Source organism: Girardinichthys multiradiatus, chromosome 6 (assembly GCF_021462225.1).
Source record: "Girardinichthys multiradiatus isolate DD_20200921_A chromosome 6, DD_fGirMul_XY1, whole genome shotgun sequence".
Classification (NCBI taxonomy): domain Eukaryota; kingdom Metazoa; phylum Chordata; class Actinopteri; order Cyprinodontiformes; family Goodeidae; genus Girardinichthys; species Girardinichthys multiradiatus.
The window spans coordinates 35,133,068-35,160,318 of NC_061799.1; the positions used below are offsets into that span (position 1 = coordinate 35,133,068).

At 39.2% G+C, this 27,251-nt stretch overlaps 1 protein-coding gene across 8 annotated transcripts in view; it reads left to right on the forward strand.

Moving 5' to 3' along the window:
• Window positions 1-27,251, forward strand: part of LOC124870310 (receptor-type tyrosine-protein phosphatase mu-like) — a 247,633-nt gene that overhangs the window by 203,940 nt on the left and 16,442 nt on the right. For 7 of the 8 annotated variants that reach the window (XM_047368912.1, XM_047368914.1, XM_047368915.1 and 4 more), the window contains 7 exons: window positions 2,041-2,077; window positions 10,984-11,081; window positions 16,026-16,142; window positions 18,245-18,399; window positions 21,996-22,131; window positions 24,872-25,021; window positions 25,365-25,538. In XM_047368912.1, coding sequence (XP_047224868.1) covers window positions 2,041-2,077; window positions 10,984-11,081; window positions 16,026-16,142; window positions 18,245-18,399; window positions 21,996-22,131; window positions 24,872-25,021; window positions 25,365-25,538 — 867 coding nt within the window. The remainder of the gene's footprint in view (window positions 1-2,040; window positions 2,078-10,983; window positions 11,082-16,025; window positions 16,143-18,244; window positions 18,400-21,995; window positions 22,132-24,871; window positions 25,022-25,364; window positions 25,539-27,251) is intronic. The other variant, XM_047368913.1, reaches the window with a different exon arrangement.

Genomic DNA, 27,251 nt, shown 5'->3' on the forward strand with positions numbered 1-27,251 from the left:
TAAGCATTTTAGTTTTGTCTGATACTGAAAGACAGAAACGCATGGTTGCATAAAGAAACACACCTGATTTATTGTAGGTACTACATTTCCAACAAGCCAGATTTTCCAATCTCTGAAAATCTTTTTGAGCAATATTAAACTTTCTAAAGCAAAAATCCTTAAGAAACAAAAAGATCTGACCAAGGACCTGAGATATCCAGTTTTCTGATTGTCTTTGCGAACCATCTTGGTGGACAGGAAAACAGGATGAGCCAACTTTGGCTACAGAGCCACAGGGATCAAAGCCGAGAACGTCGACGTCAAAGCATATTAGAAACCAATGCTCGGATGTTTGAGAGGAATTTAAAAATGTCAGTAACACTAAAATGTCAGCTTATGCTGCTACCCAGCTGACATTATTTATTTACATATTAGCAGGTAGGAATGTAACGGTACTCGTATTCATACAGAAAATATCTGGTACAGCCCTGTTGGTTCAATGCACACATGTACCAAGCAGTGTTACAGCGTTGTTTTAGAGCTGAGAACATGCACAATGTTTATGTGTGGAAATAAGTGCACAATGCAACGTTCTGTAGGGCAGATTTAAAAAATGACACAAAACCAAAACAAAGTGGACTCCCAGCTATCACAGACTCTACTATTTGGGAACATTAAGGCTTTTCATGCAGATATGGTGGAGTAAAAGGTGGACCGAATCAATATATCAACGTACGAATTTTTCAACAGCAATAAGGCTGCTCTGCACTTGTCTGCACAATGTCAAGCTAAATATAAATATCACTGATACTGAAAAAAATAATCAGCTAAAGTCCAAATTCAGCTGTGTGGAGCAATTGAGCAGTCCAAAACGCTGCCTAGCATTAGAGATGCAACAACACACCGGTCCTGGTGTGATGAATCCCTCTGACATGAAGGGATTTCCCAGAAGCAGCACATCTCATAACCTGGACTGTATAAATATCAAATCCACTCCAAAGTGATTTAGACCTTTTTTATTCCCCAGAGGACTGCACAGTTTTACAAAAAAGAAATCTAAAACAACAACATTGACCATTTTAAAGTGGTTTTATTGTCATATAATCCATCCATCCAGTAAATATTTTATTTATAAAAAAAAACAAATCTCCAATCAGTTATCTAGTGGCCACTTTGTCTTTGTTTCTCTTGCTGAAAGTAAACAGAAAACGTATCGAGAAACAAAATCCATGGTTACGTACCAAACCATGAATTATGTGTACCTTTTACACCCCTATTAGCAACTTACTGGTAGCGCCTTCTTGCCCAATGACAGCTGTATCTTGATAACTGTATTATTGCTACACTAAAAGACTTAAACAAAAACCTGAAACTAATGCGGAGTGTCAAGTTTCACTCCACAACTTGATTTATTTTGCTGCGCTGTAAGTCCACACTGATTTAAACTTGAAATCTGAGATACCTGCCATGGGATTCGGGCACACCATAAGTTCATATCCTTATTGATGCACCCTGAAATTTTCTTTAAAATTCCATTCAGGCAATTTTCTTTGTCATTTGTACATCTTAAAAAACGGCCACTTGTATCCAGGGATCTAAATTGGTTCTGCAAAACTGAGTGTTAGTTTAGTGGCTTTCTCTGAAAATGGTGAGGTACTAGACTGAAAATGAGAGGAAAAGCACCCACAGTCCAAAGAAAAACATCATAAAAACCTGAGGAACTGTGGCTTAGGGCCACTATGAAAGATTTTTAAAAAGGCTGGCTCTTTGGAGGCCAAATATTAAGCATAAGTGCAGTTCGCATGCCTGCAGAAATTGAGTTTAATAAAATAAAAACAGCTGTTATGAGGATTCCTGCTCTACTTTTGAATGCATCATTAGTGAAATTGTCTACGTTAGCCTAAGAGGGCTCCACTAAAGCTCCTCTCAATGAATATCAAAGACAATATGTTTTCTAACACAAATAACCTCACAACAGCTGGTGTTTTTACATGCTGGAGAAATGTTAAGTGACCCTCATATTCTCTTCTTATACTTTTTTTTCTCCCTCTCTTTTTACAGGGTTACCACAGGCCGAATCACTACATCGCCACTCAGGGTGAGAGCAAAACTTTCTAAAAATTCAGATTTTCTTTGAACTGGAAAGTGTGGGCGGTGAGAATTTGAGGCTGTCTGCTGGTTTGTGCAGGTGTTTGCAAACATCTCTCTGAACATCCCCTTCGTTGTTTACATGCGCTGTTGCAAGCTGCTCTTTGATGCTCAGTCAGGTGTTGGTTTGTGCGAATCTGCCACCGCTCGGTGCTGCACACACACACGCACACGCCTGCAAGCGAGAGGAGCAGCATGCTTCCTCCTTCCTCCGTCTCTTTTCCTCTTTACTTCCATTGGTGGTGTGGGAGCGATTAATCAGGCAGTCTGGAAGCATGCTGACTGAATAAATAAATGGATTAGCTGACATGTACAGGCACATTTTGTCGCTGTGTTAATCTGGCCAGCAGATTTGCAGAGAAAAGAGCTCTTACAGTGACCTGAGAGGTTAAATCTGATTGGTAGTTAATTATTATGAATTTTGCATTGAGAACCTCACTCCCACTCAACAGTGCTGCTTTATTCACATGGAAAAGAGAGGTGTTTTTTTTTTTTTGTTGCAAAAAAGCCTTAATGGATTCAGACGAGCAGGGAGTTGCATAATTACCTGTTTATTAGTGCATTGCCTCTCTTCCGCAGCATCTCAATTAAAACAACTCTCTGTTTGCTCTTGCTTCAGAAAGACATGGCATACCAATAAGGCAGCTCGGCCACTCCATTTGAATGTTTGTCTCTGTGCATATGTCTGCGTGCACAGCACCTGCTACGCCTCGCATTGACCGCCGAGTCAAACACTCAAACAAAGCCCTCTGTCAAGTGCCGACTCTCTGCTGCGGGCCTTCTCTTTAACAAGCGTGGAAATAATTTTCTGTCGGATTATTGACTTCCATAAGTGTCCTGTATCCATTAAGAGCCCTCTATACTTCATTTCTAAATATGCATATGGGGATCGACAGTCAAGGATATTTTCCAAACAGAAGGAAGAAAAGCTCGAGAAGACTGACGTGTTTCCCTTAAAGTTAATTAGGCCATTTTTTTCTAATTGAGCTTGCATAATGAGTCCTCAATTTCTAACACTTTGATAAAGCTTTGCACTAATTTCAGCCATATACAGTGCCTTGCCAAAGTATTCATACACCCTGTTGAATTTTGAATGATTGCCATACAGTTTAGTGCAATTCCTTGAGGTTTTGTATCATGTAGACCATAATAAAGTAATACAATGTGAAGTGGAAGGACACTAATGCATGGTTTTCAAATTGTTCCATAAATAAAAGGAAAATTGTGGTATTCATTTGTTTTCACACCCTACTTTTCTTTCTCTGCAAATACAGCTGCAGGCATTTTGAGTGTGTCTGTGTCAAAATCTAGAAACTGATATTTGGCACATTCTGATTTCCAAAATACCTCAAGCTTAGTCAGATTTTGAGTGTCTGTGAAGAGCAATTCCAAGTCTAGCAACAGATTCTCATTTGGTTTTTACGTCTGGACTTTGACTGTGCCATTCTAGCCATGCGTATGCTTTTATCCTAACTATTCAATTGTAGCTGTGGCTGTATGCCTATGCTGTGTTCGAGTTGTCTCTCGGAGGTCAAAGCTGGGGGCATTCTTGTTACAAACAGGAAAACAATGGCGATTGTTATCTACTGTGGTGCTGAAAGGAACATGAGGACATTTAGATATTTTGCAGGTACATAAAGACACCTACCATCAAATGTGCTTGGTTCATAGTTTATAACAGTAACTTTCTACACAGTCTATATGTGCGCAGGCATATTGGATGCTGAACTCAATTACCAGTGAGCTCAGACTTTCAGAGATTGAATCTGACTTTAGAGGGCAATCCTTTTTGTCTTTCTGATGGTTAACTTGGAAAATAAGACTTCTGAGGATAAAGAGAACACACCAGTAGGGTCTTTGTCCTGCTCAAAGGTCTCCTCCACAGTCCCGAATCTTTTGCATCCCCTCAGCAAGATGCTGCAACTACCCTGTTTCACTATGGGGATTGTGTTTTCAAGGAGATGTGCAGTGTTAGTTTTTCAACACATGTAGAGTTTTGCAAGGACTGAAGTTGGAGACCTCTGGTCTAATTTGACCAGAGCACCTTCTTTCATATATTTATTGCATCCCTTACATAGTTTGTGGCAAAAGGAAAATGCAACATTTTCTGGCTTTTTTTCTTTAGTGGCTTCTTTGGATTTTTAGAGTCCATCCCTTATATTTGACCTGTCAACAAATTTTGTTTTCCACCTGAGCTATGGAATCTCTGCACCTCCTCCATAGTTGCGGCCTGCACATACTCCATACTCCAAGAAAAATAACAGAGTTCCTTCTAGCAAATGAATGAATGAATGAATGGCATTTGATTCTCAAACTCTATTGTAGAACTCCTGGAAAGTCCTCATAGACCCCACTATAGCATCTGTAAGTGTGGTAACCATACCCACTTTATATTTTTGATCAATCACATATTATTTCTTAGACACCATACAACTAAACAGTTCTGCCCAGTTTATGTGTCAAGAAGAAGCAGCAGGAACTCCCAAAACAGGGTTGCAAGAACAGAATGATGTCACTTTTCCCATTTTTATTTGAAACTATTATTTAAAACCATGCAGAATTTTTTTTCCACTTCACAATTATGGTCACCTTTGTGTTGGTCTGTGACATAAAATACCAAGTTCAAGGGAGATGAACGCTTGTTGGTACACAAAAACTGAGCATATGGAAACATCTGTATTCTCCAGGAGAGCAGGCCCTTTTCTATAATTCATCATCAGCTCCGGCAGGCTGACAGGAAGGAAGGCTCAGTCTGCTGACACTGAGGCAAAGAGCAGCCGCAGATGATAGCAAAGCCAGACACAGACCTGTCGCTCAGACAAACTGCATACAGTAGCACCTGAAAAGGAGCACCTGAGTGCTGGCAGACTAGCTGAAAATAAGGAAGCAGTCTCCTCTTTCTCCTCTTTGCAAAGTTTCTCCAGTGAGTGACACTTCCACTCCACTGAGACCAGCAGTGGCTCAGAAAATCCAGTAATGCTGGATAAGCTAAAAAATCCCTGTCATAAATTGCTAGTGAAGGTGGTTCGGATGTGCTTAAAACAGCAGACAGGTGTGATAACGTTGTCTCCGTTCTCTCACGCTATAAACTACGATGACCCTCATTAGTTTGGGGTTTATTGACGAGTCCCTTTGCTCTGTCAAGGTGACGATGGCAGGTAGAACAGCTGTCAGTCCATAAAAGCCTTATCACCAAGCTCTGCTCCTCATTATGTAGGTCATCCTCTCTTTTTTTTTTTGCTGCAGCAACACAAATTCCTGTAACTCTCTGACTGCAGCTCACCTACTTACCAGCCTAAGTGTGCACAACAGCCCTCCCAGTTTGCCACTTTGCCTCTGTCCATTTTTATGCTTAAGTGCCGATCAGGCGTAAGCTTCTCCCTGACTGAGACGGTGAATTACATCGACACAGAGATACCAACAGCTCTGATAAGTCCCAGAATCCTCCTGGTGATGAGAAAAAATATGCATAATGGCAGAAAAGGTTCAATTTTATTGCGTTTTTCCCCTTCGGCCATCTCTGCTTTTCCTTCCGTTTCCCTCACAAGCAGCAAATGTCACTAGGCCTGCTGAAGTTTTATAATGTACAGGTTAACATCTCAAAGCCCAGCGGGGAGGTGTGGCAAGGCGATAGAAAGAGGCAGAGAGCAAATCAATGATAAGTGAGTGTACATTATGCTAACGTCTGCTGCATGTAATATTAATAGGGGAGAGGAGGAACATCGCCTCAGTCTTTGTCTGTGAGTGTGTACATGCACATGTTGATCAGGAGTTTTGTGACATGCCTGGCTGGGGGATTTCTGCAGCTGTCACACTCTGAGCTTCTGAGGAGGAGCAGGGCCTGCAGTCCCAAAGTAACGCTTCAGCTGCAGCAGTGTTAGCTCTCTGACAGCTGGAAGTGAAGCTCCTGCTGCTGTTCTTCTTTTGTGAAGTGTCTTCTCCAAACTTCTCCAGCTAGAATCTGCACACTTTGTCCTGCAAACACTGCTCTCATCTCTCTCAAGTAACCTGTGAATTAGACTGAGTGCATACGCTTTTCCTCTGTGCAGGTGGTTATCAACAGGAGCTGTTTGTGGTCACACACGTTTTTAAAGATCTTTACTTTAAAAAGTACCACAAGCCGATTTTTATATTTGCAAATATAAGAAAAGGTATATACAATATTTGTGGCAAAATATTGTTTTTTCTGTCCACCCAGCCATCCATCCATCCATCCATCCATCCAGCCATCCATCTAGCTGTTTTCCCCTATTGGCGACTTTAGCCGAGCGATTGATAATTTCCATATTCGTGTCATATTTTAGTTTTTAATGTTTTTTTAAATCAATGATCTAACTGGTAAACAAGTATCAAAATCTTATTCTAAGGCACAAAACACAAAAAACATTAAAGAGGTGTGAGGTGATTAGACAAGTAAACCAAGTCATCTAGATAGATGTAAAACTCAGATCTGCTTCAAACTCCTGACAGATACAGTTTATTGTCTAAAGCACTACAGTTAGAAATAATTTCAGGGATTCTGGAATTAATATTAGCCTTTCTCATTTAATACATTTGATGAATGACTAAATAATAGTCTGTTGATAGCTGACGAAGCCTCTTGAATAAAATCTAAGACGTTTGCTTGCATTCTACCTCGGATTGGCTGATAGGATGATTTTCTGCTCCCTAACTTTACCCATTTACTTATTGATTCCAATGAACGTGTCTTTCAGACAATATTTTACCAAAAACTTTCTTGTAGCTTAGATGAAAACATCTTCTTGAAAGAAAATATAGGATTTGCGTTCCCTTTGTTTACCTGCACATCTAGAGCCCTCCTCATTTCCTCACGAGTGCCATCAAGTGCACTTCTTTCCGGCAACATACCCATATCAACTCTCCATCTCTGCATCTTTATAGAAACATAAATTGGCTGGGTGGAAGCTTGGCACAAGCCGCCCATCGGTCTATTTACCATATAATGCCAAGTGTTATTGTGTTACTAAAGTCCTACACACCAGCTGTCCTGCTTCTCAGTCTCAATTTCTCAAACTTTTCAACAGTGTGTATCCTCCCTCAGGGACAAGTGTGGGAGGTAGCAGAGTGGGTGGTTCAATCAGGTTGGGTAGCTATCGGATAGAGTGGCAAGGAGGCTGAGGTCTTACATTTAATTTAAGGCATGCCACCACATGCAAAACAGAAGGAATGAGAGAATACACATGGATGTTGGTTAGTCGATTTGCTCCGACTGTCTCGATATTCTTGTTCAAATAGATGCATGCCTTGGCTCCAAACAGCTAAATATTTGTAGAACCATTTCTGTCAGTTGCTGATGGGTGATAAAGTGTATTTCAGGAGGGTTTGTAAAAGTCAAAAATGAAGAAAAGAAGTGAAAAAGAACTGCAACAGATGTCTATGATACTTTGGGTCTGGCCAAACTCTGGGCTCAAACAGAACAACCTGACTTTCAATGACACAGAGAGGGAGTTTGTTTATTATAAATTACGCATAATTACACACTCACATCTTAACAGTACTCATAGGATTTAGGATTACTATTTGAAAGAATTTTGCGTGTTGTTTGTCTTCCAAGATGGCCAGTGGGTACCTTTTATGCCATCGTAGTAATCACCCTGTCATCAATGGTGTTCCTTTACATTTAGCACCGCAACTGTTCATGTGTTATGGGACCAGTAATATCTCCACCAGCCAAACGTGGCATTTTTGGAATCAAGGGAAAAGTACAGTTCTCTTCTTTCAGCCAGCTGATTAGCAATGTCCAGCAACAGGCAGGAGAGGGGCAGTGCCACATTACACTATGCTGCATACAGCCTGACGAAATTGTGGTCACTCCTGCGCTTACTCTGGCAGCTAAGGACTTATGATGAAACATTTTAGCTGAAACATTCAGTACACCCTGATAACGGTCGAGGTCTCATTGGTGGATGTATTCTCATTCTCGCATTGCACGCCATAGACTGCTTTATTATCATATTATCTAAAGTTATTGAGAAACAGCTTCCACAGCACCTTTTGTGGTCAGTTGTGGGGGTTTTTTAGAGTCTCTGGGAGGATAGCAATGAGATTGCATAATTACAAGTATCCTTTTTGCCCAAGTGTCTCCTGGGTGGCTTAACATTTTTTTTACACTCGAATACTAAGCAAAAGCAAAGAATTACAGTACTTTGAAATTTGGTGACCTGGTTTTTAACAGGGTTTAAATGTCTTCCTGTTGTTAAATGTTGTCAAACCACACCCTAACTGACAAGAACAACACAAACACTTTGTGCATGTGTTATGCTGTGTCTTTGCTCAGCATGTGACTGCATAATTTGCTGTGTCTCCAGGTAATTTGGCCCATCGCAGGAGAACGCACAGTTGTGGAGATTTGCATTCACTAATTAATTTGTCAGAAGTAATTCTTTTTCACGTGGCGCTTGATTAAAACCAACCAGATTAATAATTAATTCCAACCCACAATTATTGCTCCGTGAAGTTTTAAATATTAGAGGCATTGAATGGCTGTCTGCTCATTTATTTTGATGTTCAGCAGACACATTTGGGTCTGGTTTGGGGGAAAGGTCGGTGCTGAACAGATGAGATGTGGTGGTAATTACTTTGAGCTTTGCAACACACACACACACAGACACACATGCTTAGGCTTTAGTCTTATACAGGTCCTTCTCAAAATATTAGCATATTGTGATAAAGTTCATTATTTTCCATAATGTCATAATGAAAATTTAACATTCATATATTTTAGATTCATTGCACACTAACTGAAATATTTCAGGTCTTTTATTGTCTTAATACGGATGATTTTAGCATACAGCTCATGAAAACCCAAAATTCCTATCTCACAAAATTAGCATATTTCATCCGACCAATAAAAGAAAAGTGTTTTTAATACAAAAAACGTCAACCTTCGAATAATCATGTACAGTTATGCACTCAATACTTGGTCGGGAATCCTTTGGCAGAAATGACAGCTTCAATGCGGCGTGGCATGGAGGCAATCAGCCTGTGGCACTGCTGAGGTCTTATGGAGGCCCAGGATGCTTCGATAGCGGTCTTTAGCTCATCCAGAGTGTTGGGTCTTGAGTCTCTCAACGTTCTCTTCACAATATCCTACAGATTCTCTATGGGGTTCAGGTCAGGAGAGTTGGCAGGCCAATTGAGCACAGTGATACCATGGTCAGTAAACCATTTACCAGTGGTTTTGGCACTGTGAGCAGGTGCCAGGTCGTGCTGAAAAATGAAATCTTCATCTCCATAAAGCTTTTCAGCAGATGGAAGCATGAAGTGCTCCAAAATCTCCTGATAGCTAGCTGCATTGACCCTGCCCTTGATAAAACACAGTGGACCAACACCAGCAGCTGACACGGCACCCCAGACCATCACTGACTGTGGGTACTTGACACTGGACTTCTGGCATTTTGGCATTTCCTTCTCCCCAGTCTTCCTCCAGACTCTGGCACCTTGATTTCCGAATGACATGCAGAATTTGCTTTCATCCGAAAAAGGTACTTTGGACCACTGAGCAACAGTCCAGTGCTGCTTCTCTGTAGCCCAGGTCAGGCGCTTCTGCCGCTGTTTCTGGTTCAAAAGTGGCTTGACCTGGGGAATGCGGCACCTGTAGCCCATTTCCTGCACACGCCTGTGCACAATGGCTCTGGATGTTTCTACTCCAGACTCAGTCCACTGCTTCTGCAGGTCCCCCAAGGTCTGGAATCGGCCCTTCTCCACAATCTTCCTCAGGGTCCGGTCACCTCTTTTCGTTGTGCAGCGTTTTCTGCCACACTTTTTCCTTCCCACAAACTTCCCACTGAGGTGCCTTGATACAGCACTCTGGGAACAGCCTATTCGTTCAGAAATTTATTTCTGTGTCTTACCCTCTTGCTTGAGGGTGTCAATAGTGACCTTCTGGACAGCAGTCAGGTCGGCAGTCTTACCCATGATTGGGGTTTTGAGTGATGAACCAGGCTGGGAGTTTTAAAGGCCTCGGGAATCTTTTGCAGGTGTTTAGAGTTAACTCGTTGATTCAGATGATTAGGTTCATAGCTCGTTTAGAGACCCTTTTAATGATATGCTAATTTTGTGAGATAGGAATTTTGGGTTTTCATGAGCTGTATGCCAAAATCATCCGTATTAAGACAATAAAAGACCTGAAATATTTCAGTTAGTGTGCAATGAATCTAAAATATAGGAATGTTAAATTTTCATCATGACATTATGGAAAATAATGAACTTCATCACAATATGCTAATATTTTGAGAAGAACCTGTATTTAAATTTAGTCGTTTAAAATTGATATATATGGTATGTACAGTTATGTGCATAAATATTGAGTCATTTGTTACTTCTTTGTATCTCTCAGGGGTTACACCACAGCCTGAAAATGTATGGAATTTGACTTGATCATTTTTCACGTCTTGAAGGATGCAGAAAAGAAAACTGACTTTTGTGAATCCTAAAAACCTACCCATTCCAGTTTTTACTGATTCCCATTTCTCTCTTTTAAGAACTGTAATATAGGAGTATAAAAGAGCAGCATTCAAAGTGTTATTTTATCATGGCCTACCTGCAATGAGCTGGTCGAGATTACGTCACATATCTTTTGTCAAGTCTACGTCGGTCCATATGCCAAAAAAGATGAAAAACTGCTCTTTACCACACAACGGAACCAAACACCAACTTCCCTATGTTATGTTATGTTATGTTATTGTATAATTTATGAAATGTAAGATAAAGGTCTTGTTTTCAAATGTCCAGGGACTATTGTCAGATCTGAGAATTCGAACTTCAGACTTTAAGGTACATTTAGAAAACAAAACTGACCTTCTTCTCTTCTCCTGTCTGTCTTCTCTTTTTAAGGGCCCATGCAGGAGACAGTCTTTGACTTCTGGAGAATGGTGTGGCAGGAGAACACGGCGGCTATAGTCATGGTGACCAACCTGGTAGAAGTAGGCAGGGTGGGTATTAATTACAATCACTCAAACCACAGATCTCAAACAAGATTGTCTCACTCTCGGTCGACTGACTGATTGTATCCCGAGGCAAGCCGAGCCAACTTTTATGTTTTTTAATGTCTTTGCACATCTGTGTCCAGATGTTTCTGTGTATGTGTGTGTATGTGTGAGTGTTTCCTGACTTATTGAGGCGTGGGACTCGTGAGCCACCAGCTCTTTCTCCATCTATCTGATCAGTGAGAAGTGAAAAGAAACTGATTGATGGCCTTCATTACGAGAGAAGCATCCAGGCGACTGACTACTGTTTCATCTGAGTGGCTCTATAACAGAAGATTAGACTGTGCTGAAGCCGCCAGCTTTTACAAAGCCCTAGAACAGAAACATCTCCTAATTTTGTCCTCATTGGACAACAAAGGGTTCCTGTTTCTGAGTAAAAAGGATGTTATATGGTGTTCAAACTACTGGAAGAATCTTAACAGTGTTTTTTAAGGCATATATAACCTAATTTACATTTGTTTGTTTTCAACTGTGTTTAGTCCTGTGGCTCATAATAGTTATATTAATTTTTGTCCAAAATTGAGAAATACGTAAAGATGCATTAAAGAAAAAAAGCCTAGCACAAGATAGACACGAATGCAGCCAAAGTTGCAAGGGAGTGATTGTTGCATCTTAAGTACAAACTGAGGCATCAGCACATGACTTAAAGTACCCAATTGGAAGAATAGGGATGGCTAGGTCTCCTACTCAAATCTAAGTTTATAAAATGAAGATTTATATGAAGTTTATTAAGTGAGGATGAAGTCAGAAGAGATGCTGTCTGAGTGCAATGAGACTTAACAAACCAGAACCATACCGAGGGATTTAAAAGCACTCTGTGGCAAATCTAGTCTGCCTGTAATTCAACACAAAAACTACAGCACTAACATTTCTCCAAACATGCAGTGGTTGTGCAATTCTAATTTACTTTTGTCCACATAATCACTCCGGGTTTTACTTAGGAGGGTTTAACTGAGATACAGTTCAGCTGCTATAAGATTTAATTTCTGGGATAGAGTCAAATGTGTCACAAAAGGGAGCTGTTACTACAGCCTATCATGGTGGCCAAACATGCAGGAGGAACATTATGAGAGCGTTTTTTATGTATTTATTATAGATGTCTGTGTACATCAGTTGACATTTTGTACATACAGAAGACACATAAAAAAGACAAAACCCCAGTGAAATATAGCGTTTTCTTACCTGATAAACATTATACTCACAAACAGCTCCACTGTTACCTCAGTGGTCTGGCTGTTCACTCCCTGTTCAATCCATCTGTTGTAGCCATGACATAAACTGTGTTGTGTTCTCATTCTTAACACTAACCTAGCTTTGGATTTTTCCTTCCCTTAAAGTCACGATCCCCGCCTCTTGGCAATCAAGGGACAAAATGTGTTTCCAGAGGAGAGAGGTTTTTATATATGAGGTGAAATCTGGGCTCTTCATATGTTCACTTCCATGGAGCTCAACCATGTTTCTTGGATAGAAGATTTTTGTAGCCAAAGTGCTCACTAAATCGTTTTTCTGTCACCGCACATTCATTTATCACATTCCTATTAGACAGGTCTGTTTATCTAGAAAACAGTTCATTCTCAATTTCCAGCCGTAGACAGCAATAAGCTTTTAGACAATGTGGATACAGATGCAGTAATCCATATATGTCCGTGCTTTGCTGTTTAGATGGCATTAATTACTGACACATTTTTAAGGGAAATGAAAGGCTGAATGTGATTCATTTATGTGTAATTTGTTGAAAACCTTTTCTAGTTCTTAAATGTGACATATAACAAGAACAAGTGGCATTAGTTAAAACGATGCCTTTGTTCTAATTTGTTCCACTTAACCTCACATTTTGTTCTTTCTAATTTGGTTATAATCAAGAGGAAATGAAGGTCTTAACGTGCGGCATAATGATTAGACTGCCCAGGGAATTTCCTTTAAGAATTTCAAATGCTTCTGAGCTAAAAACCACTTAAAATTATGCACACCTTGATTTTGCTGAGGTGCATCTTTGGTGGGGGCTTAAATGTATTGGAGCTGATATTGATTCATGGCCACATCTCCAGGTACCTCATTAAACTTTCCTTCTACAGTAGCTGAGCCCAACCCCAGCCCGGCCGACACCTTCTCCACACCTGCTTAACTGCAACAGCATCCTCTGTGGGGCTTTGGCCCCCGAACCGTCTGTTATATGATCCTTGTCCAATGGCGGGCAGGAGCCAAAGATGGTGGCTCCGCAGTGGGGCCCTATAAAATCACTCTGCCATATCACAGTGGGCCATCTGCTCAGCACAGTTGCTGATGCACTCTGGGAAACTCTGGCACACGCTCAGAGAGGCACACGTTGCTTCTGTCCTGAGGCTTCCAAACACACAGGGGCGGCACTTGGCGCACTTTGATGTATGAGAGATCTGATTTTGGAGGTTACCGTCTGTGATAAGGTGATGCTTTTTTTGGCTTTGTGAAAATTTTCATAACCCTTGAATTTTAAAACATTTTGTCACATTACAACTACAAACATCAATGATTATCATCAGGATTTTGTTTGTTAGACAAAGTAATGCGTAAGTGGAAAACTATTTATACATATTTTCCAAAAATTGTGAAAGTGTAGTATGCATTTTTTTCCTGCCCTCTTTACTCCAGCACCCCTTAATAAAGTTTAGCCCAACGTATTGCCCTGAGATGCTACATATTTAGAAAATAAAGCCTGCCTTTTATGTAATTTCATCTTAGTATAAACCCAGCTGTTCAGTGAAGGCCTCAGAGGTTTGTTGGAGAACATTAGTGAACAAACAGCATCACGAAGACCAAGGAACACACCAGACTGGCAGAGATAAAGTTGTGGAGTAATTGAAAGCAGGAATGGGTTATATTATTACTGAACACATCATCCCACAATGAAGCATGGTGGTGGCAGCATCATGTTGTAGGAAAGCTTTTGTTCAGCAGTGACAGGGACGTTGATCAGAGTTGACCTGAAGATAAATACTGCACAATCCTTGAAGAAAACCTGTTATAAGCTGCAGAAGACTTAAGGTTAGGGCAGAGGTTCGCTTTCCAGCAGGACATCAGCACCAAACATACAATCAGAGGTAAAAGGAAACAGTTTAGACCAGGGCCATCCAAAGTGTAGCCCAGGTGCTGTTTGCAACCCTTGCAATGATTTTATTTTTTCATTTTATTCTCATAGCACTGTAAATAGAACCACAAACATCTAGCAACTTTTATTCAAAAGAAGACTTGGGTGCAAAATAGAAAAATATTCAACCAAAACAATATTAGGAAACTAAATGGCGTCTTTTAATACTCTTTTAATGTTTCCTGTCATCAATGTTTCACAAATCCCTTTTCTAACAAAATCAGACTACTTTTTCATTTCATCAAAATATTGCATATTTAGTTTGTTGCTGAGCAGGTTAAAAAGAATATCACAGTACATTTCTTTAGCTGTTTTTAATTGGAACAAAATGTGGCTAGTGGGCACTTAGAACCTTCTGATTAAGGCCCACTTGACAAAAAGTTTGGACACCACTTGTTTAGATCAAAGCATATTCCTGTGTTGAAATGGCCCAGTCAAAGTCAAGACCCAAATCAAATTGAGAATCTGTTTCAAAATTTATAATTACATTTACAGACACTTTCTCTCCAATTTGACTGAGATTAAGCTATTATACGAATATATTGTTGTCCTTCCATGACTATCTATTATTCGCTTTTGGTCCATCACATAAAATCCCAATAAAATACATTAAAGTTTATGGTTGTGATGTGAGAAATGAGTATTTTTGCAAGGCACTGTATCTTACCCACATTAGCGAGTGAGTTTAGAGGAGGTGTCATCACAGTCACACATGCCTGTGAGTGAATGAACATCTGGCATATTTTAGCCCAAAGGCTGGTTCCCTCAACCAGGCATCTGATTCAGAGTGATCTAATAAGGTAATGGCTTTTGGCTAATTCAATCTAGCTGGAAGCGGACGGTGGATTTGTGATTGTCATCGGGGATTAGTCATCAGAGGTGTCACAGACAGAGAGGGTCCTGAAAGTCCCCCAACCTCTCTTACTGTGTCACTCCGCAAAGCAAAATCTCATTTCATTCGTAATCAGCACAGAGATGCCAGAGACGAAAATTAAATCTGCTTGTGGCCGACGTTGCGTTTATCCCTCATCAAAAATTATCAGTCTCTGATTTACGTCCATGATCTAAATCTCTATTACCAGTCTTACTCCACCAGTAACAACAGTTTAATTGAACAGGGAGGGAAGAGGTTGTGGTTGGGGGGGTAATTTTGCACTCTTATGATACCTAATACAAGTAATATTTCCAGTGGGGTGTTTTAGATTTCTGTTGGGAAATTTGTTTTGAAAAGCTGAAGGTTTATTATTTCATATCATTACTGGATTGTCATTATGTCTCCCCTCCTTCATTTTTCCCCCCTATTTTTGTTCTATTTTTTTTACACACTGGATACCAAGAGGAAAAAATGCTAGACCCCCTTGAGGTCTTCTTTGTTTTGCTGCAGCTTTGTGTTCAATCCACCTTTAGAGTCATTGTCATGTTAGCGACGTGAGAATGAAAATAATAAGGTGCAATAAGGTGTGAATGCAACCTCCGCCTATACATAAGATACCCATTAACAGCAGATCCTTGACCAGGGGACGAAACTAATTTGAAGCAATCTCATTTAGAATCGAAAGAAATGGTTCAGAAACTGACACAAATCAGAGGTATTGTTATGTGACAAACTTTATTGCGGGGGACAAAAAAAATGACGACCAGGCTACTTGCAGGGAATGCAGATGTGAGGTTGTGCGCTGGCTTAAAGCAATGTTAACATAAAAGAGGTTATGCGTGCAGCAGTGTTCAATGATTTGTTGTGAAACTGTTGGTTTTCTGACCCTCAGGTGAAGTGCTGTAAGTACTGGCCTGACGATACAGAGATCTACAGAGACATCAAGGTGACACTGATAGAGACCGAGCTGCTATCAGAGTACGTCATCAGAACCTTTGCTGTTGAGAAGGTATGTTTTTCATTCTTTTTCGCCACTTTTTGAGTAAATTCTAATCTTTCATAGACCAAAAAGTTGCAAACTCCTCCGTCTTAGGTTTTCTTTTATCTCTAAATGCTACAGATGAGGAAATCATATAAGAAGAGTGGTTGCAAATCTTTTGTGCTCTGAGGGACGCACAAAAAGTAACGAAGCTTCTTTAACGTTGACTTTTGTTAACAGCTTATCGAGGTCACAAAAATGGTGTGCCGGTTAATCTGATAGTGGTCTCAAAAAGCAGCATTTCAAAAAAATATTAATGGCACTTAAATGTTTCCACATTTTACTCTGTTACAACCACAGATTTTATGTGATAGAGCAACACAAGGTCATGAATAATTCAACATTTTGCAAATATAAATCCAAACCTTTATTGTGTATTTGTGTCCAGCCCCCTCTAGTATGCTTATAAAACAATTTCATCAGCTTTAAACACAAATCTCATCCTAAACATATCGGCTAGGAGAGCATTAATCAGATTAGCAGCCAAGAGGCACCCTGGAGGAGCTGCAGAGATTCACAGCTCAAGTGGGAGAATCTGTTAACAGGTCAGCTATTTGTCATGGCCTTCACAAATCTGGCTTTTATTGGAGATTGTTGAAGTTTACCACCAGCCATAAAGGGGACACAGCAAAAATGCAGAAGAAGGTACTCTGGTTAGTGTTGTGGTGGAAAACTAACACTGCACATCACACATTAAAATGCAAGGTTATGACAGCCTGATGATGGCAGCATTTGTTGTGCAGATGCGTTTTCTAAGCAGGGACAGGGAAGCTGGTCAGATTTGATGGAAAAACAGATACAGCTAAATAAAGGACAATCTTGGAAGAAAACCTGTTGGAGGCTGGGAAAAGCTTGAGACTAGGAAAATGATTTCTAGCAGGACAACAATTCTAAACACACAGCCTTACAGTGAAATAGTTAAGATGAACACAAATTAGAATTTGTGTGAATCAGATGTGAATCCAATTGAGAATCGGTGGCAAGACTCTCACCATCCAATCTGACTGAGCTTTAGCTGTTTTGCAAGAAAATGGACAAAAGTTTCAACCTTTGGATGGGCAAAGCTGGTAGAGATGCACTCTTCAACACATGCAGGTGTAACTGCAGTGAAAAGGGATGCAGTGAAAAGGGAGTACAAAGTACTGACTGAGGGGCGAGCTGAATTCAAATGCACACCACACTTTTTTATTTCCTTCTACAATTATGTTAAGCTTTGTGTTAGCCTATCACATAAAATCCCAATAAAACGTTTGTTGTTCCAATAATGCTAAAATGCGGAAATGTGCAAGTTTTGCAAAACACAGAATTTACCTAATTTTTCATCATTTTGTTGCAAATAGTTTAATGTATTTTCACATTTTACTCATCTAAAATATATGTCAGTTTTTTTTTATTTGGGACATAAGGGTTCTCAGTTTACTGAGATCCATTAAAAGCTTACAGTCACAGAAGATGATACTTGTCAAGAGTTTAAACTAAATCAGATAAACTCAGCACATTACACCTCTAAAAGTAAGCATTTGTGTAGATCCAAACTGAGACAGACCAAAATAAGCAACTTACTAATTGAGTAAAGCACCCAGTCCTTCAACAAAGTCTGCAATAAATAAAATATTTTCCAATAGGAATCCTCTCCAATAATTAGCTCCCCCCCATCAAATGTTAGTTAGTTACTGCCTAGAAACAAACAGGAGTTTGGATTACAGGCACACTTTGAGGAGTCCCAGCATGCTGTGAGTCATTGTAACGCAGAGTTTCAAAGCTGCAGAGAGTGTGTTTTAGGTACATTCGATGCAACATGTAGTCGATGTTGCAGCCTGGAATCCCAAAGGTGTGACACAGAAATGCTTAAAGGCCGCATTCCCCTTTGATGATACTGTTTGCTGATAGATAATGGAAATTTTTCTCATCTCTCCTTCTACTTTGTCCATGAAGTTTGTGTTTGTATTTAATTCAGTGCTGTATTTGCTCTACAAGGACCTCTCATATCAGTTGAACAAACCTCCCAGCATCCTTTCTGTGTTTTTCTCCTCCGCGCTCTGTGTGTTTAACATGATGACTCTGTTCCTCAGAGAGGCGCTCATGAGATCCGGGAGATCCGACAGTTTCACTTCACTGGCTGGCCGGACCACGGCGTGCCGTACCACTCTACAGGCCTGCTGGGGTTCATCAGGAGGGTCAAGACCAAGACTCTGACCAATGCTGGGCCCATGGTGGTTCACTGCAGGTTGGTGTGGTGTGAGGAAACAAAGCTCTTTGTTTCTGCTGGTGTGATACCTGTCAATACGTTGAAATGCAAATGATTTTTTTCAGGGTTTTATGCAATTTTCAGAAGAGAAAAGAAAACCCAGATCTGTGCACATTTTTCAGATTGTATTTTGTTGTTGTGGGATAAAGCTCAGAGATGTAATGCTGGTAAAACTGACTATACAGGGTTCATACACAGTCTGGAAAAGTATGGAATTTTTTTTCAGTATTTTCCTGTCTGAAAAAGTATGCAAAGATGAAACTGGAATATGGAAAAATAATAGTAAATAAATAATAGTATTTCCAGACTTTACTTTCTCAGTGTTTTGTCCTTATTTTTGTCCTTCCTTCCTTTCCTTTTATTTATTCCTTTTGTCTTTCTTCTTTCTTTCTTTCTATTCCTTTCCTCATTTCCTTATTTCTTTCTATTCCCTTCCTCATCCTCCCTTATTTCTTTCCTTGTTCTTGTTTGTTGATTTCTATCTTCCCTTTGTTGTTTCCTACATTTCTTAATCTGCCCCTTCCCTGTGTCCTCCTCCTTTTTGTATTCTTCTTGCCATCCTTTCCTGTGTGCTTCCATTCTTCTTTCCTGTTTCTTTCTTTTGTTTTTCTCTTTCATGTGTCTTCCTTCCTTCCTTTTTTTCTTCCTTCCTCCCCTCCTGCCTGCCTTCCTGTATTCCTTCCTTCCTTCTTTTCTTCCTTCCTTCCTTATGCCCTTTTATCTTTCCATTTTGCTTCCTTTATTATGTATTTTCTTCTTTCTTTGTTTCTTTCCCTACATCTTTGTGTTCCACCTTTCTTCCTCAGGTCATTCTTGTTTCCTTCCTTTCTTCCTTCTGTCCTTCCTCCCAGTTTTTGCAGATTCCTCATATAAAGTCTATTCACTGTAGAAATGTCTACCATAAAGTCCTAGTGAACTTGAGAGTTTTATAAGAAGATGCCTTTTTTGAAATATCCCATTAAAGGTGAAGCAGATCTCTAGAAACATTTCTGTATAACGATTTAAAACTTAAACTGGTTTCCAAAGTGGAATTATCCAACACAGAAACATGAATATTTAATTGTTTCTTTAATACAGTTTCATTTTAAACTGGCTGACATGCATGCTTGTCTGATACAAACTTTTACCTGCACAATCATTAATTTTTTACAATTACATTTTTCATTTTATAATTGGCCAGATGTTTTTGGTGTGTGACAGAAATAGAGTGCAGGGAGCCAGTTGATCTCCCTAAAAAGCTTTGCATTCATAGCCCAGGATGTTTCTCCTGTACATATATCACTCTGCATCAATGATGCTTTCACAGATGCGCACGTTTCCCTCGTTATGTGCTCTAAGGCACAGATGCTGACTTTAGAAATGTACTATTTTATCAAGAATGACATTTTACCTCATTTTTCTTTTATTCTCGAACATTCAAAGAAAACAAAGAATGATAAAAGTATATAAAGAAGAAAAATAAGAAAATTACAAGTGTAGGAAATGTAACCATTCAACAACATGTATAACATAAACAGAAAAAAAACTCTTACAGTAGGTCGAGAAGGGGCAGAAGGAAGCAAAAGCTTCTGTAAATTTTTACCCCTTATATTTAACAATCCCTTTACAATACAAAACCTAAACACGCATCAGTGTTGTCATTATGCAACAACATATGGGAGAGGCAACATCCAAAGATCATTCTGTCCTTTTAGCATATCAATTAGTACTTTTTTTTTACTCATATTTGAATTCTTTAAAAGTATTCCATGTTTTCAGTTCATAGTCAAGATTATTCCAAGGTTTTACCCCCCCTTGCAGATATGCACATACTTTTTAGAGTAGTTTTATGTCTGAATTTACTCTCACTCACTTAAAACTGTGCACATATATTTATATTATATTGTAGATATGTTTATACTGTTTAATTTGTACTGTATTGCACCGACTACGCCAAAACAAATTCCTTGTATGTCCAAAAACGTACTTGGCAATAAAGCTTTTCTGATTCTGATTCTGATTCTGATTCTGAATGGTTATTTCAGTATGAGTTCCTCTCTAAAAACATTCACCTCTCGGTTCGTGAGTCTCTTCTATATATTATCAGGCATTGTTTTGCATAAAACTTTCAGTTCAGCTGTTTTAGCTTTTACTAAATTGTCAAATATTAATGAAATTTATTAATTTAGAAACAGGATTAGTTTCTTTGCTCTTTTTGGCAAAGTGGAGATCCGTTGTAGGTTTGATTTGCATGTGTTTCCCCAAACCTTAGCACAGTAAGACAGACATAGATGTATCCGTGTGTGGGACAGTGTGCAGTGTTTTTTTATTTAGGAAGTATCGTGTCTTATCCAGAATTCCAATGCTTCTAGCTATCTCGAAACACAGATATTCTGTATAAGGTTTAAAGCACAATTTATGGTCAACAAAGACACCCAGAAACTTACTTTCTGACACTATTCATTTCTACAGGGATTTCTGAAACTAACTTAAGATTTACAAAAAGTATATATTTTGTTTTACTCAAACTGAGTAATAGTCTATTTCTGTCAAACCAGTTTTCCTTGACTATTTCACATAGTCAGACACTTTAATATCATTACTGAAAAGAATAAACAATATAGGTCCTAAAACTGACCCCTGCGGGACACCAGAGGTAATGTTTAGGTATTCTGACATTCAGGGACCCATCTGAACAAACTGTTTTCAGTTGTTAACATCTCTTTTTTAATGGAGACATCACATTTCAGAGACAGAATTTTTTTATTTTTAATTAGGGTTAGGGGTTTGCCTCTGTTGATTTAGTCTAATGAATAAATGTGTTTTGTTCCACCACATTGTGGATTTTTAACCTGCATTCATTGATGTAATACCAAACTGTGGTCACTGACTGATTTTGAACCCTTCCTGTTAATTGTTTTACCAAACAAATAACAGGAAGGGTTCAGGGTTTCTTTTTCTGTTTTTAGGTTAGTGCTGCCTTAGTTCCCAAATTCCCATCTGTAGTTTTGCAACTCTTTCTATCATTCAGATGCTTGATTAGTTTGAGAAATTACACCCAATGTCTATCTTTCTGTTTGAACTTAAGATAAATACTTTTGCCAGCGTAAGATTTAAAAGATATCATTTTTAAAGTACACAAAATCATAAAATCTATGTTGCTGAGGTAATGTTTACAAACCTAAAATGCATTAAATGGTATCCATAAAAAGATAATATAAACATTTCTCTTAAAAAATATTAGTTAAGTTTATGTAACATGTTGACAGGGGAGACCTTCATTGATCTCACAGATTGATTTCCATAACATCAAGGAGACTTTCCAGACCTTACAAGTAACTTTTCCTGAAATTTACAGAGATCATACATGGTAGTTTTAGAGACCAAAACAGTTTAACTTAGATAACTGTGCACAACGAATACCGACAATACAGGGTGTATTATTGGGAATATACCAGGTTACAAGTCACTTTATGAAGCAGCATGGTCCCTGAAAGTAACCTGTAAATTAGGGGAAATTACAGGCTGTATTTACAGGCTGTCTGACTTAAAAAGTCATAGCAGTAGTTAAAATTATGTTGCCTGTCTGTGTACAGTGCTGGTGCTGGTCGGACAGGCTGCTTCATCGTCATCGACATCATGCTGGACATGGCGGAGAGGGAAGGCGTGGTGGACATTTACAACTGTGTGAGGGAGCTGCGTTCACGGAGGGTCAACATGGTTCAGACTGAGGTATGGTCAATCTGCTCTCCCAATAACCTCAGCCGAAATGGGCATATCCACAAAGACAAACCAGTCAAACCTGGAAGTCTGGGCATAAAACATGACAGCTTGTAGCCGTCTATAGTGAATCAAGTAGTATCAATGGTTAATTCTCCTCGTAAACCCCAATTTTAAGACAAATTTAAAGATAAACCAATGCTTTCAATAAAGCCATATATATTTTTGAGAGCATTTAATTCAGGGCAATTTATTTGTGATTAATTAGCAGCTGAGTGGGGGGATGAAGTAGAGATCTCTCACACTTTTGCCATGGAGTGATTATGTCAATTATCCTTGAAAAAGCAGCATAATAATTGTTGTCATTTAATGCAAAGTACCTGCTCAAATTTCAAATGTAACTGTTTCATTAACACGTTACTAAACCATCCAAATTAACATAAGTTTTGTTGTTTGTAATCCACACAATCAATTCATCACTTGCACCTTTTTTAATGGTTTATCTCTTACCAAAGACATTTATTAAACTGCACACAGAACAATTTCCCAGGGTGCTCTGCATAAGTGGCTGGCATTACATGCTGTAATGACAGGGTTTAGAGGCTTTTAACAGGATTTAGTTCATATCATTGACTGAAAACATTCCTGGCCCGTTTTCGAGCTTTATTCCAGTGTGGACTTCCCTGAACACCGGCCATCTGGAGATGTCCATCATGTCGTTGAATGCATCATTTCCCCATAATTCTCTTTAAATCACAGGCATCATTGGACTTAATGGGCAAATGTTTCATCACTGACGTCTGAATGGGGATTAAAACAACTGGAGACCAAACGTTGAGTCACTCTTCTGAAGTTCAGTGACCTTCAAACCGTCTGCATGTCTGAGTATTTTACCTCGCAGGTGTTCAGGCTCATTGGCTCAGCTCCTCCGCCTGCAGCCAGACACCAACACTCCAATGTGCTTTAATTCTCCCATTAAAATGTAATGTGATGTCTTTAATAGTTTATGAGCTCAGATAGGATCCATCAACCTGTAAATTGATAAACAGCCTGACCTACTGACCCAGCCCAGAGCACGCAGGTTCACATCAAGTTCTAGACAGATAACAAACGGCAGCACATGTTTCTGTTTGTATGTGTAAATAAGTGACCCCTGTGTTCGAGTGCGGATTTTGGTACGAAGTGACAAGGAACTGTCATCTGAAAATGTCACTTCAGAATAAATTTGCATCAAACTTCAAGCTGTGTCATCATCTTCCAGCGCTTGAGTGATCGACTCGAGGAGGAGGAAATCTGCTGTAATTTTCTGCTTCGGTCTGTGTGAGAACTGCTTTCATTGTCCAGACTTAATGCTTATTCACTGTGACATGCAAAAATATTCATACCTCTTTATAATGTTTCACCACATTAAAACATCAAACTTTATTGTATTTCAGAGGGATATTATGTGACTGACCAACACAAAGCAGCACATAAATTTGAAGTAGAAGGAAGCTGACAAGTGTTCTTCATAGTTTCTTTTAAAAAAGTCCATTTATATTTAGCTTTCTTTATTTTCTTTATTTTCTAGTGCCACTTTTTGCTGCAATCACAGCTTAAAGGAATATATCTACAAAATTTGTACATCTAAAAATGGAAAATCGTGTTTACAAAATAGCATCTGTGAGCATCAGCTTTCAAGTTTTGCCTCAGTTGGATTTAGCCCTGGACTTTGACTGGGCCATTCTAAAAAACAAAACTGCTTTGATCAAAACCATTACACTATAGCTCCTTTTGAGTGTTTAGGGTCTTTATCCTGGTGAAAAGTTAATCAATACTCCAGCCTCAAGTCTTTTGCAGACTCCAACTGGTTTTCCAACAGGGATGCTTGTAATTAGCTCCTTCACTCTTCCCATGAAGTTTGGTCAGCATCCCTGTATGTGCTGAAGGATAATGTGTTCAAACTGATGTGTACCGTTAGTTTTAACTGTATAAATACTGAGATTAAGTTACATACAGGTGGACTGTATTAAGGAAAAAAGGACAAAACAAGCTACAGCATGGCTACAATAACAAGACAAAAGTAAAACAAAAACACTCAGGAAGAAAGTGGAGCAAAGCGGAGAGACTACCAAAATAAAATGGGCACTAAAGCTTGACCAACACATGAAGAGACAAAAATAAAGAACCGAACTGCAAAATACAAAACACAAGTCCAAATCATCATGAGAGCAGTTTCTTGTCTTGGATTTTATTTAGGATAAAAGGGGGTTTTCAGTTTTTTATTTGTGAAAAACATTTACAATCGTTTCCTGCTACTTCACAATCATGCACCACTTTATGTTGGTCTTTCAAATAAAATCTCATTAAAAAACATCTGCATTTCAATCTTTGCATATGATCAAATCGCAACCATCTATGCAAAAGCTAGGTTACATTTTGGGAAAAGGTCAAATAATTTCAGAGAATATTTACTGTTAAAATGTTGTGGAGTTTATTCTTAGACAGGAATTAAATCAGCTTTGTAGGAAAAATATATGTTAAAATATGTAACGTAACCTTTCAACATAAACAATGTTAAATATTAGTCAGAACAAAATGCCGAAGGGTAAAGCAAAAACATGGTAAAGGTCACTGAAATCTTCCTGCACAAGTGTAGCAGACCCTTGTCTTGGGTGCTTTTGCTGCTGGTAAAAACAAAATTCTCATATTTATGTGTCTTAGAAGTCTAAGATGTCTGACAAATCCGAAATCAGGATGCTGTTTTTTTCAGGAGCAGTATGTCTTTATCCACGATGCCATTTTGGAGGCATGTCTCTGTGGGGACACCACCATCCCTGCCAGCCAGCTCCGGTCCGTCTACTACGACATGAACCGCCTGGACCCGCAGACCAACTCCAGTCCCATTAAGGAGGAGTTCAGGGTGAGCACTTCACTTAAAGCATCATATCAAATGCAGGACAAACAATTGTAAATATGTTCTCTCTTGATGAAAGACACAACCCCCCTCTGGGCCAATCAGGAGCAAAAATGCAATAATCTGTAATAGTATCACCCCCTCTTGGGCCAATGAGCGTTATATGAGACGCTTCATCCCCCTAAGTTTCATCACAGTAACATCAGGGGAGTCAGAGCAGTCGCTAATGGAACTGATTAAAGAATTGCACTGTTAATTACCATAGTGGGAGATAATTAGCACACTCACGACCCAAGTGCCTACCTTCCTGCATCGATATGACAGCATGTAATCTGCCTCGATCCAACAGACTCTAAACATGGTGACACCCACGCTGCGGGTGGAAGACTGCAGCATCGCCCTGCTGCCCCGAAACCACGAGAAGAACCGCTGCATGGACGTCCTGCCTCCAGACCGCTGCCTGCCTTTTCTGATCACTATTGACGGGGAGAGCTCCAACTACATCAACGCCGCACTCATGGACGTAAGAGTCAAATGCAGACAGCTCCAAACGCTGATGGTTGCTTTGCTGTACATTGTAAGGATTATGATTATTGATAAATGAATATTTATCAAAAATTATAATTAAAAATCATAATTCAGGAAAATAGTTTTCCCTACGAATAGAAATAAATAATAATTACAATTAGTTAATTATCATTAATAATTGATCATTTTTTAGCCAAAACAACGCTAAATGTCACTGTTTAATCAGCCACTTCACCAATCGGTGGGGAACTTTGACCTTATTTTGACAGATAAATCACTCCTGCACGAAATAAACATAAACGCTTCTCTTTATATATGTGAACTTTTATTGACCATATAGCCCTGATATAATTACTACTCTGGTCCAAAAACCTTCACCTAACTAACACCACTATTCTACACAAAAGGGATGAAAATGACTACCTAACAATGATAATAAAAGAAAATATATGCGCACTGAGTGTCTATGAAGATCAAACCAACAGTTCTATGGACAAAATGTGCAATTTGGATTAACTTGGAAAGAGAAGTCCTCCTGGTGTGTTGACTGCCCCAAATTAACAAAGGGTCATAAAACTCTGAGGTGGGAACTCAGTGGAAAAACTCAGGTAATAAAATTGGGACAAAGAAGTGGTCAGGCCATGAGGCCCAGACTGCAGCTGCTTTGAATGGAAAACTTTTAAAAGTCCAACTTCTATCTCCTGGCTGATTTGGGATCAGCCCGACAAAAACACGCACCTTGTTGATCGCATCCGTGCTCCGCGATTCAATACACTTGCACAGCAAATCAAAAACAGCTCCGGATAAAACACTTCAATCACTATTGCATGCAACAAGTTGATACCCCGGATTCACTACTGGTGATTCTAAATCACCTTAAACTATGCCTCATCCTGCCCAGACTTCTAAATGCACCCATCCAATTTAATATGAAAAAAAAAGAACGAAAGGGAGGGGGGTGACCAGAGTGACACGTGTCTTTGATCAACTCAAAAACGGTAAACTTCTCATCTGTCCAAAACGGGGGAAAGTATGAGGAACCGTTGCAGTCGACTGAATCAACAAGGGATCTTCTTGAAAACAAACCTCTGTAGGTCGACCTGCGCAGCCCAGCCGGTCTATCCCCCCAAAATGGATGACCCCAACAATATTTAATGCAATGACGTGACTGAGTCACAAGCCTGGAAAAATCTGCTTCCGATCAAATATCCTAAGTTGCATTTCCTATCAAACACTATCATTAGTATTAATAATAAAACTCACTGCCCAATGAATAATATGAGTGGTGAAGTTGGTGTTCAAGACATTGCCACATAACAATAGACCTTTTTCTGTCTCTCAAGTATTTCAAATGTTATAAACAAACATTTTCATATGCAGTTTGTAGAACACTGGTGAGTTTAAACTGAATAAATAAAGTTACCACCAAACAAATTCCACCTTAATGTAGATAGTGTCTTTTCTTATCCCCTTCTTATACAAAGGGTGGTTTTGTTTGTTTGGTTCTGGTTTTAAGGAGGTTATTTTTTCTACTTACAGTAAGAGAAAAGAGAACTATTATTTGGCTGTTTTTTGTACCGAACCCCTATCAAACTTATGAAACAAGTTGTTCCATATTGAAATTATGGAACAACCTGCCATTAAATATCTGAGAGGCCTCTTTTCTTACTGTCTCTTAAAAACACACCTATTTTCAGTGTCCTTTGAC